The sequence below is a fragment of the Mixophyes fleayi genome, chromosome 1 (genome assembly GCF_038048845.1).
Source record: "Mixophyes fleayi isolate aMixFle1 chromosome 1, aMixFle1.hap1, whole genome shotgun sequence".
Classification (NCBI taxonomy): domain Eukaryota; kingdom Metazoa; phylum Chordata; class Amphibia; order Anura; family Limnodynastidae; genus Mixophyes; species Mixophyes fleayi.
Window position 1 is genome coordinate 355,917,752 of NC_134402.1, and position 15,030 is coordinate 355,932,781.

A 15,030-nucleotide genomic window follows, 5' to 3' on the forward strand; every position below is an offset into this window, starting at 1 on the left:
AGTTAGCCACATTTTGGGTAGATCTGAACTCTGAATAGAAGTTTAATTAATCAAAATACATATATACACATGCCTATATACACACACACACACACACATATACACACATACATATTATTATTATCCTTTATTTGCTAGGCACCACAAGATTTCTGCAGCGCTGTACACCATACAAACAGTACACTATACAGGGTGAAACGGTACAAAACAAACAAAAAATACCAGTACTTCAGAAACTCCAGGCTGGTTAATGTAATAAACACTGAGCAGAAGAACAGGTAGGGAGACAGGAGGGAAGGGGGCCCTGCTCATGTGAGCTTACATCCTAAGGGAGAGGAAACAGAACAGGCACAAGGGGAGCCAGGTGAGGCAAGGGGAGAGAGCGAATGGAGGAGGTGCAGGGGTTATGCGGATGGTTGGTAGGCTTTAAGGAAGAGGTGGGTTTTCAGTGCACGTTTGAAAGAGCACAGAGTAGGAGAGAGGCGGATGGAACGAGGTAGGTCATTCCAGTGAAGGGGGGCAGCACGGGAAAAGTCTTGGATTCTGGAGTGGGAAGAGGTGATAAGAGTGGAGGGGAGGCAGCAATCATTGGTTGCGCAGGGAGCAGGCAGGAGTTTGAATGGAGAGGAGGTTAGAGATATAGGGGGCAGTAGAGAGGGAGAGAGAGCCTTGTAGGTGGTGCTGAGGAGTTTGAAAAGGATTCTGTAGGGGAAGGGAAGCCAGTGTAAGGTGAGGCAGAGGAGGAGCGGCGTGAGAGGAAGATGAGTCTTGCGGCGGTGTTGAGTATAGAGCAGAGGGGGGAGAGTCGGGAGTGGGGAAGGCCGGTGAGGAGGAGGTTGCAGTAATCCAGGCAGGAGATGATGAGTGCGTGTATGATAGTCTTGGTGGCATCCTGAGAGAGAAAGGGACGGATGCGGGCGATTTTGCGTAGTTGGAAGCGACAGGCTTGGGCAAGGGAATGAATGTGGAGGGCAAAAGAGAGAGAGGAGTCGAGGGTGACCCCCAGGCAGCGGAGTTGGGTGACAGAGGATATGGTGGTGTTGTTGACGACAATAGAGAGGTCGTGGTGGGATGGGAGTCTGGACGGAGGAAAGACAATGAGTTCCGTTTTAGAGATATTGATTTTGAGAAAACGCGCGGACATCCAGGAGGAGATGGAGGAGAGGCAGTCAGATACACGAGAGAGGACGGCGGAAGAAAGGTCAGGAGAAGAGATGTAGAGTTGAATGTCGTCAGCATACAGGTGATATTGAAGACCGAAGGAGGAGATGAGAGCACCAAGGGAGGAATTATAGAGCGAGAAAAGTAGAGGGTCAAGAACAGAGCCCTGCGGGACACCAACAGGTAGAGGGTAGGGGGAAGGGGAGGAAGAGAAGGAGCGGTTAGGGACACAGTCTGTAGAGCAGTTGGGCAGCAACACAGATAGAATTGAAAGAGGAGGGGGTAGCAGTGTTCAACAAAGTCTACAGTGACATTCAGGAGAGCTCCATTGCTAATTCTCATTGCTGAAAAATACAAATACTAAAGCTGGCAGGCTTGGTGTAATTCTGCAGTCACATTCTACTGTGTTATATAGGTAACACACAAAGAAGAGTGCTCCATTGCTAATTCTTATTGCAGAAAAATACAAATACTAGTGGCTGGCAGGCTTGGTGTAATTCTGCAGTCACATTCTACTGTGTTATATAGGTAACACACAAAGAGGAGAGCTCCGTTGCGAATTGTCATTGCTGAAATACAAATGCTAGGGCTGGCAGGCCTTTCTTCTGAATTTGCAGTCAAAGTGTACCGAGTTATCAAAATGGATTCACAGTAGTACACAGAAATGCAGGAGCACCAAGCAGCTGCTGCCACCGGTCATGATGATAGTAATCCCTCTACGTCATCTGTTAAAGCCTAGGTAAACATGCATACTGTTTTTAAGTTAGGGAAGCAAAAATTAAAAAAAAACACCTTTTACCTTGGTCAAGAGAAAAAGAGCAGTAATCCAGGCAAGCTATCGGCAGAAAAAAATAAACTTGCCAACATGCCATTCTACACACGCAAAGAAACAATGAGGACTTTGCCTTTGAGTGCGAGTTCTGCAACTGTCACTGAGGCATCTTCTTGTAAGGTCAGTTGTGACCAAGCAAGACCTTGTCATTCGGACTCCAAAAGTGGTGCCCAAATACTTTTATGTGTAAAAGTCAAGCTGGAAGAAAACAGTAAGACATTACAGGAAAATGTATGTTCAGATTCAGAAATGACACAAATCCCTGAGGAGAGTCCATCCACGTGTGTTATGTGTAATCGTGACCATTCGGATAGTGTACCCATAAAGAAGGCCCCTTTCAGCATTTCTGCACATGTGTGCCCGAACAGCCCGAGTGTAGCCGGTGATACACCAATTGAGGATGCCACTTTCGAATTGCAACGGGATGAGGGGGATATTTGTGTAGCCGACGAGGACGCTAATGAGGATGTTGATGAGGATGATGTTAATTGTGTAAGTCCTGCACCGGTGGAAGCAGTTCTGACACGTGATAAGAAGGAGGCCATTGTCATGACTGGATATAAAACAAAAAAATCCACTTCTTATGTGTGGAATTATTTTTACCCAAATCCTGACAACAAATGTCTAGCCATTTGTAGCGTATATAAAGCCACAGTCAGTTGAGGTAGGGACCTTAATCATCTAGGAACCTCATGCATGTTACGCCATTTGACGCGCATTCATGGCAAGGTGGGAAAATCAGAAACTTATGCTAAAAAATAACAACAAGCAGTACATCATCAGCTAGGACCTTCTCTCACCTACATCCGGACACCTGCAATCCACACCCACAACACAGTCCTTGTCAATATCCTCAGTAGCAATCGGAGTTAGTCCTGCATCCAAGTTGCTAAGGCTAGATGACTCCTCCACTAGCCTGGATTCCTCAGAAGAATTCTTGAGAGTTAGTCCCACTGCTGCTGCTGGGAGTGAATCTCCATCCCAGAAGCAGACCAAGAAGAAGACTATTAGTAGTTTACAATATTGACTGTTAAACAATCCTTTGCAAGAGGAAGAAAGTATGAAAGCCGTCACCCAGTCGCAAAGCGGATCATACACGCCATGGCAACTGGCTAGTTATAGATCTGCGTCCAATATCCACTATTAATGCAGCTGGTTTTAGACAGTTACTTGAGGTCGTGTCCCCGTTACCAAATTCCTTCACGACACCATTTCAGTAAAAAAGCTATTCCTCACCTCTACCAGAAGGTTCGTAAAAATGTTATTATTGGTCTACAAAATGCCATTCTGCCCACTGTACACCTAACCACAGATATGTGGACAAGCGGAACTGGGCAAACTAAAGATTATATGACTGTGACAGCCCACTAGGTTGGTGATTAGCCTTCACCAGCAGCAGCGTGTATCCAAGTACGTCACAATTTTCAGAGGCAGGCTACTCTGTGTACCATGGGCTTCACAAAGAGGCATACAGCTGACAATCTGTTACAAAAACTAAGGGATGTCATTGCAACATGGCTTATCCCGCTTGGACTCTCCTCAGGATATGTCATTTCTGATAACGTCACCAAAATTGTGAGAGCATTACAGCTGGGTGAATTCCATCACATTCCCTATTTGCTCACACAATAAACTTAGTGGTGCAGAGATTTCTAAAAAATGACAGGGACGTGCAGGAGATGCTGTCTGTCACCCGTAAAATATCTATTTTAGGCATTCAGCAACAGCGTGTAGGGGATTGCAGCAGCTTCAAAAGCAATTTAATTTGCCCTGCCAAAAACTGAAGCAAGAGGTGGTGACATGGTGGAATTCCACCCTGTATATGCATCTGAGGATGGAGGAAAAGCGAAAAGCCATCCACGCTTACTCCACAAGCCATGACATTGGGAAAGTAGGGGGGATGTATTTTACTCAAGAGCAGTGGAGAATACTTTCCGTGTTGTGCAAGGTGCTGAAACCATTCAAAGTAGTCACTGCTAGCTTGAGTCAAGCGATTCCCTTAATTAGACTTTTGACAAAGCAGCTTGAGAAGCTGAAGGAGGAGATGAAATAAAGCAATTACACTAAGTATATCGAACTTGCAGATCAAGTACTTTATTCGCTTCACCAGGATCCAAGAGTTATCAAAATCTTGAAATTGGATAACTACATTTTGGCGACTGTGCTTGATCGTCGGTTTAAGAGATATGTCTTCTCTTTGTTTCCAACTGACCCAGATCTGAAGAGATGCAAGGAGCTCCTGGTGAGCAAGATGACAGCTCAAGTGTTATGTGACAGGACGACGTCTCCTCCTTCAGTTTCTCACTCAACTGCTGCTAGGAAAAAAAACTTAGCTTTTCCAAGAGACCCAGGGATAATGCAGATGACTCAGCCCAAAATTTTGACCCCTGGTCTAAAAGAATTGACCGAAAAATGTGACACCTCTGCCGGAACTCCACCTGATCCTACTATCAACATCCAAAAGATGGTGGAGGATTATTTTCACGACAGCATAGAAATAGACACATCAGACTGGGAGCAAAAAAAGGGAATTTGGAGAGTCATGTACCAACTCTCTTTGCACTGCCTAAGCTGCCCACCCTCCAGTGTGTACTCAGAAAAAGTTTTCAGCACAGCCGGGAACCTTGTCAGCGATCAGCTTAAGAGGCTACTTCCTCAAAATGTGGAAAAAAATGATGTTCATAAAAATGAACTTCAAGTTCCACGAGAAGGCCTTTCCTGCCAATTACATCAAAATACTGAGACTTCTGTACTGGTGGATTCCAGCGGTGATAACTTAATAATGTGTGAGGATGATGTACAAACTGATGAGAGTAAGGATGAAGTCGAGGATGATAACAACATCTTGCCACAGTAGAGTTTATTAACAGCACTGTTACCTTAGATGCCTTAAGCCCATAGTTACCTTGTTTTGTGGGGGCCCAAACAAACAAAGATCTTCAGCCACAAAGAGTGGCATTTTTGTGGCTGAAGTGCTTGTTTTGTTAAAGTGTGCATGTCCTTTTTAAAATCTAAAATAAGGGTGGGTGGGCGGGCCCAATGACAATTCCATCTTGCACCACTTTAAATTTCAGCTACCGCTGTGTGACAATGTTACCTACATGTGCTGTATACTGTTGTGTGCTTAGCAAAAATCAACCCATTGATGATGCAGATGACTCAGCACAACATTTTGACATCTGATCTAATGTAAAAAAATTGACCAGAATTAGTGACACCTCTGCTGTAACTCCACCTGATCCTACTATCAACTATCAACATCCAAAGAATGGTGGAGGATTATTTTAATTTTATTTTGAACGGTATAAAGACAACAGATTTATTAATAAAGAACAACGTTGCTTGCAGAAGTAATGTAAGCATGGATGTCTAAATAGACGTGTATATGTATTACTTTCCACTTTGCTGTTGTTTCATCAAGTGTTTGTAATCTGCACTTTACATCAAATGTACCTAACTATATTATAATTATGTGGGAATTGGTGCTGATTCGAAGCTCAGTGATGAACTTGCTTTTTGCTGGGAATTACAATGGCTTTTTTTAGTGCATTGTCTGGCACCCTGGATTTGTCTGGGTTTGATAAAAGCATGCATCCTAGGGGGTTAGTGCTCGTTGCCATGTATTAGCTGTAGAATTACCACAGTTAACCAAAAAACGGATGAAGCGATCAAATGAACCATAACTGGTTCAAGGACAATTCCATCTTGCACCACTTTTCTTTTCTGTCACTGCTGTGTGCCAATGTTTCCTAGATGTGCAAGAAACTGCCGTGTGTTTCAGTCATTGCTCTGTCAGTTAGCATCCAGCCAGGTCGCTGCAGTATTTGTCCAAAAGTGTATGAAAATAATTTTGTAACCTCTGAGGTGGTCGAAATTGACTGCAAATTACTTGAAATTAGTGTTATTGAGGTTAATAATAATGTAGGTACAAAAAAAGAGCAAAATTATGTGATTTTAGAATATTTTCTAAAAATACAGATCCAAAACCAAAACCCACAAGGGCGGTTTTGCCAAAACCCGAAGTTAATTCAGATCAAAAACTAAAACACGGGGGTCAGTGAATAACACACACACACACACACACACACACACACACACACACACACACACACAATTAGGCTTTTACTCAGAGTGTGCTATTGGTGTTAGAGTTAACAAAAAATTGCATGCCAGGCATGTAATGTTACCTTAAGTTACAAATGCAGAAGGTTTCCGAAATGTTTTGCTTGCTATATATGATGTTTCTATGTCAAACCTTTGTGCTAACATAGACAATATGGTGGTGTGAAAGCTGCTCTTCAAAAGGAGTTTAGATACAATTGTAACATGTAATGCAAAACTCATAAGCAAACACACTGTTAACTGCTTTTTTACTTAATCTGACATGGAGGTGTACATCCTTTGTATCTGAATCCCAATCCTGGGTTTCACTAATTTAACTCGCTTTTATCACCGGATAACAAAATGGTTTAAGGGAGCTTATGGAAAGCTGGTGCACAGTAAAAGGCTTGTAAAACTACTCTCACTGCCATTTTACAAGTTCAACTTAAAAAATTAAAGCAAAGGTCTGAATTGTTGCTGCTGATTTCAGTACAGTTTTCATGTGCAAGTTTTCACAAACGTTCCTAAATATCCCGGGTATGGAGAGAATGAATTAATAAAAATTCACAATAAATTGTGATTAAACATATATGTAACACAATAAAAGTTGTATCAAGCTTATATCTGTAATACACAACTCAAATGTATTAATCATGTTTATTATCACTTATTTGTATGGCACCACACATTCCGTAGCGCCTGACATAGCAAGACAAACATGACGTACATGAAAACAGAAGACATAACAAGTACATGGGTACAGAGCAGAATAATAAATGCATGGATTCAATTAACAGAACAAATCGCATGACAGGGACAAACGAGAAAGACAGACTAGATGCACACGAGAAATTGGGTAGAGGCGCCTGCCTGTGAGAGCTTACATTCTAGAGCAGGGTTGTCCAACCCACGGCCCAGCATGCCTGTAAATGTGGCCTAGAAGGAGTTTTGGTTGTGGAAAGGGGGCAGCACTGTTAATGGAAAAAAAAATCCTGGAAAAAAAAAAGAAAAGAATGTCGGGCGTGATGTCATCACGCCCAACATCCATTGCGGAGCGCAGCACAGAGGAGTCATCCGCGCAAGAAGAACAATCAGCAGCACAGAATTGGAGAAAAGAAGAGAAGAGGACAGGAGAACAAGCCGATTAAAAGGTAAGTTAAGGGGGATTTTTTTTTTTATTATTATTTCAAGGGACGCTGACCAGTGAATAAAAGTCACCTGGTCCTGGAGCATCATGGACCTTATCTCCCTGCTACATACGTCTACTTGTAATACTAATGGGGCATTATATATTATTCTCTTTGGCCCATTATAAGTTGTTATCCCTTAACTAACATAGTGGTGTAATTAGCAAAACAGGTCACAATTTGTAATCACAGTGATGTACATGTCAGGTACCGCAGGCCTGGTCAGGGCACCCTGATATACAATGCCTGGCTTAAATGCACTTTATTGATATTGCATCAAAACAATACAAAAAGTGATTATAGTATAACAACTAGAGAGGATTTTTTTGAACAGGGCGATTGAAAGGTAAGTATAGGGGGATTTGAAAAAAAAGTGATAGATTATATATATGTATATATAACACTTTTTTTTCATATATATATATATATATATATATATATATATATATATATATATATATATATATATATATATATATTAACTATGTTTTGGATGATCAGTTATCGTTGTTAGTGTATCTTATGTGCGGCCCAAACCAACTTGTCGTCTTCCAATGTGGCCCAGGGAAACTAAAAGGTTGGACACCCCTGTTCTAGAGGGAGGTGAAAGAGGAGAAACAATAGGAATTAAAAGGACATTACAATTAGCAATCCAGGTGGGAAGCAGAGGTGGTGGAGGCTACACAAAGGAACTGGCAAGGAGGGTGGGTGGAAGTGGCAATAGACTAGGTTGAAGTAGGTGTGGATTCTGGGCTTGGAGATGAGGAAGAGAGGAACAAGGGAGGAGAGGAAGGAGGGGAGCGTGAAGAGGAAGATGGTGCAGTATTGACAGACATGTAAAGCAGTTAGCATAGTGTGGGTTAAGCAACATGGCAATACAGATGAACAGATTGGACATACTGAGAATTTAAATGAGAAACAAGGTTTGAAGTGATATTCTCACCAATGCTAGCATGACACTAAGGAGTGCCCAAAGCAGGTGCTTGTGGTGGACGGTAACAGAACTAACTGAAGTGTTGAATTTTGTCCTCCTGTAGAAGCAACCCAGGCAGAGTGTTCTCCTTTTTATCGCCTCTTGAGCTATGCTATATTAATCCTAATACACTTGTAGCGAACACACTTTGAACTAAACACACCAGCTATGCAGCCAATATACACTGATTATACAGAACATGGTTAAACACAGTGACTTCCATCAGCCCTCATTAAACTACCACAATAGAGACTAGCAATAAAACTCTTAACCAAGCAGTGAAACAACTGCATCCCATGCATTAAAAAAGCACTTTCTTAAAATCAGTTCTGACACTGGTGCAAACAGGGTATGGATAATTGCCATATATTAAACCTAAAAAGAGACAAGGCATATCTACATATATGTACTGCATTATATCCATGATGAGTCTACAATATGTGAATGTTTGCATATTCCTAGACAATGTTTAACTTAAACAGAGAAAGATAAAATCCAATGGGGGCCACTAAAAACTATGGGACATACCAAAGCTGTCCACTGAAGGAAAGTACACTAAACTGTCACTGTGCGCAGTATCTTACACTCAAAACTATGGACAAAAAAAGTAATAAACTTGAAGAATTTAGTGAAGGTATGAACAGACTACCAGGTGACTTGCCCAAGCCTAGTTGCCCAGCGGAGGACACGCCACCAAGAGACACCCACTGACCTGGTGGAAAGCTCCCTCATTTAGAGGAACAGACTGCCCCTCTCCAATGTAAGCTGGCAAATTACTGAAGTACTCCACTGGGCAATCCTCTTTTAAGTCTGACCAGCTTCTCTTACGAACATCACGAAGAACCAACAGTTCATCTGTCCTGTGCAAGTCCTTAGACTTACCTACATATGTTCTCTGGGACAGAACCACATTCAGAGATCGATTAGAGCCCACTTCCTATGGAAACTTATCCTAGTCCAAAGACAGAATCACAATTTCCTGATTGAGGTGGAACCATGAGACCAACTTAGGCTGTAAGAAAGGCTTGATCCCAAGCACTGCTCTATCCTTATGAAAAGTGAGAAATGGCGATCTACAACACAATGCCCCAGACTCGATACTCTCCTGGCAGAAGAGATAGTCAACAGGAAAACAGACTTCCATGTGAGGAATTTCAACTCCACCAAACCAATTGGTTCAAAGGGACAGTGCTGCAAGTCAGTCAGCACCGAACTGAGATCATACACCTCTCTAGTGGTTCTGTGGAGAGGCTGCATATGTAGCAATTCTTGTAAGGTCTGAATATCTGGCAAAAAGAAAACCCAAAGGGCAGAGTTTTAACCCTGTTAGGTAAAGTAATAGAGTCAAACTGTAATCATAAAACAAAAGAATCCCAGAGAGGAGATTGTACAGGAGTCCAGAGTGAAACTCTATAACTGGAAAAGCTGCAAAGAACAGAAGAGACTTTTAAACTCCAAAGTGTAGATTTAATTAGCCCACGCATTATTACCGTTAGTACGTTAATCTTGGCTTATAAAGCTGCAAGCAAAAATCAGCGGAGAAATTACCGTACTAACTGTACTAATGCGCAGCCAGTACCAAACAATGATTCAACCAAGTCAAGAGATAAAAACACCTTAATTTAATGAAACAGGTGCAATGAATCATGCCTACCAACGCTGAAGAGGTAAAATAAACATACACAAAGACTCGCCAGAGTTAAAGAGGTAATCCCAACAACCTAACAAAATAGGTTGGAAAAAGCCGTCCGGTTTCTGAACCAGGAAGAGGTTTGAGTAAAACCAAACCCTTTTATTTCTCAGGTTTATAACAAAACCCATCGCCGAAATGAGGGACTGCATGGTTTCTCAACGAGCCACACGTTTTACCCTGTTTCCTGAAAAACCTGTGGAAAAGAAGCACCTGGGAGGGGATGCTTGTAGATTGATTATGTATTTCCGATTGATGATGCCTCTCACCCAGGTGTCTGTAGTCGAACAGAACCACTGGTACCTGATGAGAAGCAGATCAGATCCATCACAGGAGTTCCCAGGTAGGCAACCTACCAGTCACTGATTGTTTGTCAGAGGGATTAGACGCTAAGGGGCATATTCAATTAGCTTTCGCGGTAACGCGCGTTACCGCGAAAAGTGCGCGTTCTTGCGGGTATTACGGTACCGCATTAACGCTGATTTTCGTACGCAACCCTATGGGCTGCGAACGAAAATCCACGTTATTGCTGTAACGTGTATTACGTTTCGCGGCTGTTCCGGTGCGTTACCGCGAATCCGAAAGCTAATTGAATATGCCCCTAAAAGTCTAGTTCTCTAGGCCTGTTTGCCTCCACATCCCTCTGCTCGATGCAGAGAATTGAGGGCTGGTCTTTTCTAATAGGGTTCGAAAGGAACAAAATTTTGGGCCTAGGTGGATTAACCAGAAGGAACGAGTTCATTCCCACTGTGGTCTAAGCCAGTGTTTGTTAAACCTGGTCCTCAGGATCCCTAACAATGCATGTTTATCATATCTCCTTGCTTTAGCAAAGGTGTATTCATTACTGACACATTGTAACAAATCCTCTGGTGGTATCGTTTTTTGCCTTGTCATCTGAAACCCATGCATTGAGAATTGTGTTTGAGAAACACTGGTCTAAGCGATGATTTTAAGGTTAAAATAGAACCTCACCAGGGTACAGCGTCCTCTTGGAGTTTATGTCCGCAATTCAAGTCCACAGCTATAGGGCACAGTGTGTTGCAATGGTAGAGGCTGAAATCCTAGCCCCACTTAGCCCCGTATGAATGTCAGCATCCCCAGAAACATCTGAGGAATATGCTCCATCAAAGTGAGCAAATCTGACTTTGGAACAGCTGACAGAGGGTTTGGAGCCCGATAGACCAAAAACCTTTCCACGGCCTTACCGACACAGGCAAGAGCCAAACAGAGTGGTGTGACCGAAAACGGCCGCTGAGTTTCTTTTGGTGGGCTTGCCAAAAGAGGAAAGCCAAACCAGGAGGAGGTGCTGGAGAAAGCGCTTCTCCATCCCTAATGTGGTACAACAGAGAAGATATTTCAGAATTTGTTCTACCCGACTAATTTGCCAGAGATCTATCTATCTGACCATTTTTCAAAAGCTTTACTGACCAATGCTGAAGCTAGAATAGGTCTAATAGGTATCAGGGTTGAGCCAGCGCCTAAATAGGTCGACTTAAAGATTGCCTCACATTTCCTATAAGTGGCGTCCTTAAGAAACGCTGCGTTAGGGAGAGAAATAGTGATAGGCTTAGATAAACGTACAATGGGAGTACCCACTGCAGGAAATGACGCACATTTAATTCTATCCTCATTAGGTGGAGGAAAAAGTGTTTGTAATCTATGCACAATCTTACATTTATTGTCAGGGATAACTTAAGTCTCACTTAGCAAGTCTAGCAGCTGAAGAGGGGACAGAAAAAAAATAGAATGCTTATTTTTCATTTAAAAAAAAAAAAAAAAAAAAGGACTGTAATAGTCAAGATTTTGAGGTTTATGTCTCCAACCTCCTGCTAAACCAGAGGTATCTTACAAGTCGGAGTCCTCTGGAAGCTCACTTTCCTCTGGATATGAAAACTCAGAATCAGATTTCCCACAGACATTAACTAAGGTAGAACGCCTCTTATGTTTGTCTTGGGAGCACAAGAGGACTGCAGCAGTTTTTCTAAAGGAAAAAACCCAAAACACACCCAGTTTCTTTACACCTACTATTAGTTATATCACATTGCTGATGCCATTATTGTTGAATTGGTACTTCTAAGATAAATCATAAATTGCCGGATGCGCTGAGTGTTAACTGCCTGTATTACCGCAGAGGTGGTAAAAGGAATAAAGATACAATTAAAGAAATCTCTATATTAAAAGACAAAATAACACTAGCATAGGCAGCAAGGCACATAAAACAACCCATATTAATATAATTATCATTTATTTATATAGCATCACCAATTAAGCAGTGCTGTATAGAGAATATTTCACACCAATCCTGGCCCCATTGGAGCATACTGACTAAATTCTCTAACACACACACACAAAGACACAAACCATGGTGAAATTTTGTCATCAGCCAATTAACCCACCAGTATGTTTTTAGAGTCTAGGAGGAAACCGGAGCAACCAATGGAAACTCACACAAACATGGGGAGAACATACAAACTCCACACAGAATTCATATTAAGTGCCTAACTCCTTGACCAGTCTGTATACACTATGGTCACAGTTTCATTCAAATGAAAGAAAGAGAATACTGATTTCAAAAACACAAAAAAAAAAAAATACATTTATGCCACTTGCTTAAAACAGAATAGATTCTCACCTTCATGAGTTTAGAAATGAGTAGCAGTGTTGGAAAGGACTCCTCACTCAGTTCAGCAGCTGGAATGAATGAAAAGATAATATTTCATCACATTTGGTAATATCAAGAACAGATACAGGTTTAGTATGTATAAAATTGTTTTCTATCTTTACTGTGGGTTTATTACTTTTATTAAATGTTGTGGTTTTAATGAGGGTGTGGTGGTTCATTTAACATTTTCTTTTGTGGAACTACAGGTCCCAGCCAGCCGTGGGTGTCAGGGCATGTTGGCACTTGTGGTTCTCCAAGTCCCAACATGTCCTGGTTGCCATGGGTATGCTGGTGCTTGTAGTTATACAAGTATCAGCATGCCCACACTGTTTATGGCACCCTGGCTGGCTGGGACTTGTAGATCCACAAAATAAAATGGCGTTTGTTTATTTTTTTAAACTTTTATCGCCATTATTACCCACGGGTGTAGGAAGAGTCCTAGTGCTTTTAGCACTTGGCTGGTTATCCCTGGAAGGCCCGCTCGTTTTGTTTGGCGGACCCCACTCCCTAGGGAATCTAGCCCAGCGCTGAACAGCCTGTGGTTGGTTGTCATTATGGCAGGGGGGACCCCTGCCGCGTGTACCCCTGCTATAGTGCCACCAACCCCGGCTGGTTTGCCTAGTGCTGGTTCAGTGAAAATGGGGGGGCCCCACGCAATTTTTTTCCCTGATTTAGTGAATAGAGGGGGGATCGCACGCTATTTTTTTTTTTTTTTTTAAACTTATCTATTTTTTATAGTTTTGACAGCTGCCAGGACCTCCGGCTATATGACAGGCAGTGTAACAGTGATGTGTTTACTATACATGCTGCTAGGATGCAGCGTGTTGTATCTAGCGTGTTTGACAGCAAACTCTCCTGAGTTTGTTTAATCGCGGCTTTATACATTTGAGACTTGTATAGCTAGAGTGGCAATCAGTCGGGAGTTTGATCTATATCGATTTTGGAAATAGCGCTTTTGACAGAACACATCTCTGGCAATTTTACATGAAATCTCAGGTTCATACATCTGCGAGTATCAACTCTCCCGAGAAAATCGCACCTTGATACATTTACCCCCTAATGTTGTTTATCATATGATTTGTACGATAATCGGGTGAAAAACCTATAGTGTGTACCTAACCTAATTGACAGTATCTAGATTGTAAGTTTGTTTGCAGCACCACCTTATCTCTTTGCTTGTTAATACTCAGCTATAGGATGAGGGTAGGGATCCTACCCATTTTATAATGATTTTTAATGGACTATAAAAGGACCTGCATTAAAGCAGTTTTTTATGCAGACTATATTTGTACATTTGTTTTCTTAATTCATTATTAGAATAAACAGTTTATAGTAGCTAGAATGCCTTACTGAATACAAATTGTCACCACACACATATTACAGTTCATCAAAGCTTAGTAAACTAATGTTATCTCTCATTCTAACAGTGAAGGGCTTAGTAGTCACAGAACCATGAAAGCAATAATATGGCCTTTTCAATGTAGGGAAAATCAGTCAAGGTTCTTAACCATTTCTATAAAGAATTCACCCATCTCTTTATCCTGCCAATCAAGTAATAAAAAATAATAATATGTAATTTGTTGCGATTGCCTAAAATGTCAAAAGTCAAAACGTGGTGCTACAAAAGGAAATAAAGATTTTTGTACTTACGCTGAATCTCTTTCTCTGATTCCATCTGGAGGACGCAGCTACCAAGTGGTTGTATGAGGGTGCATGGAGTTGGCACTTAAATAGATAACTAAATTTGCTGCTGACTCCTCCCCACTGCAACCACACAGACATCTGTAATACTAAATTCCCAAAAAAAGGGTTCAACGCCACAACTAACCGTAGAACAGCAAAAGGGAGGGAACGCAGTGTCCCCCAGTTGGAACAAACGTCAGGGATGAAAGCCAACCGGCACCAAAAGAAAATAGAGAGTGCAGAGACCTGAACCTTCAAAGAACTCCGTCTTAGTCCGATCTCTAACCCATCCTGAAGAAAGGCCAGAAGACGGCTAATCTGAAAGACGCAGGGTTATGACACTTCTTCTCGCACTACTCTACATAGATGCTCCACACCTTGTGATAGATCTTAGTTGATATAGGCTTTTGAGCCATTATGAGGGGTTGCCGCTATCCTGGAAGAGAACCTCCTCGACCGCCAGAGGTTCGGCTTCAACGGCCAAGCCATTAAAGCCAGTCGAGGTAAGTCCGGATGGTGTAAATGGTTCTTGACTGACAAGATCGGGCATGAGCAGAAGAACCCAGCCTGACCTTTCCACCAGAAGCAAGATGTTGGTGAATCAGAGCCGCCTGGGCAAATTCAGTGACACCAGAATGACTGGAAGACCTTCCAACATTACTCACCTTAGAACCAGCAGGATCATCGGAATTGGTGGAAAGTGATATCCTTAACAGGAGTCCCACCTCACGGACAATACAT

At 42.1% G+C, this 15,030-nt stretch overlaps 1 protein-coding gene across 2 annotated transcripts in view; it reads right to left on the minus strand.

Annotated features, from left to right (window-relative positions):
- KNTC1 (kinetochore associated 1) overlaps positions 1-15,030 on the minus strand; it is a 197,179-nt gene that overhangs the window by 55,714 nt on the left and 126,435 nt on the right. For both annotated transcript variants that reach the window (XM_075177790.1, XM_075177780.1), the window contains exon 47: positions 12,577-12,635. In XM_075177790.1, the coding sequence (XP_075033891.1) occupies positions 12,577-12,635 (59 nt within the window). The remainder of the gene's footprint in view (positions 1-12,576; positions 12,636-15,030) is intronic.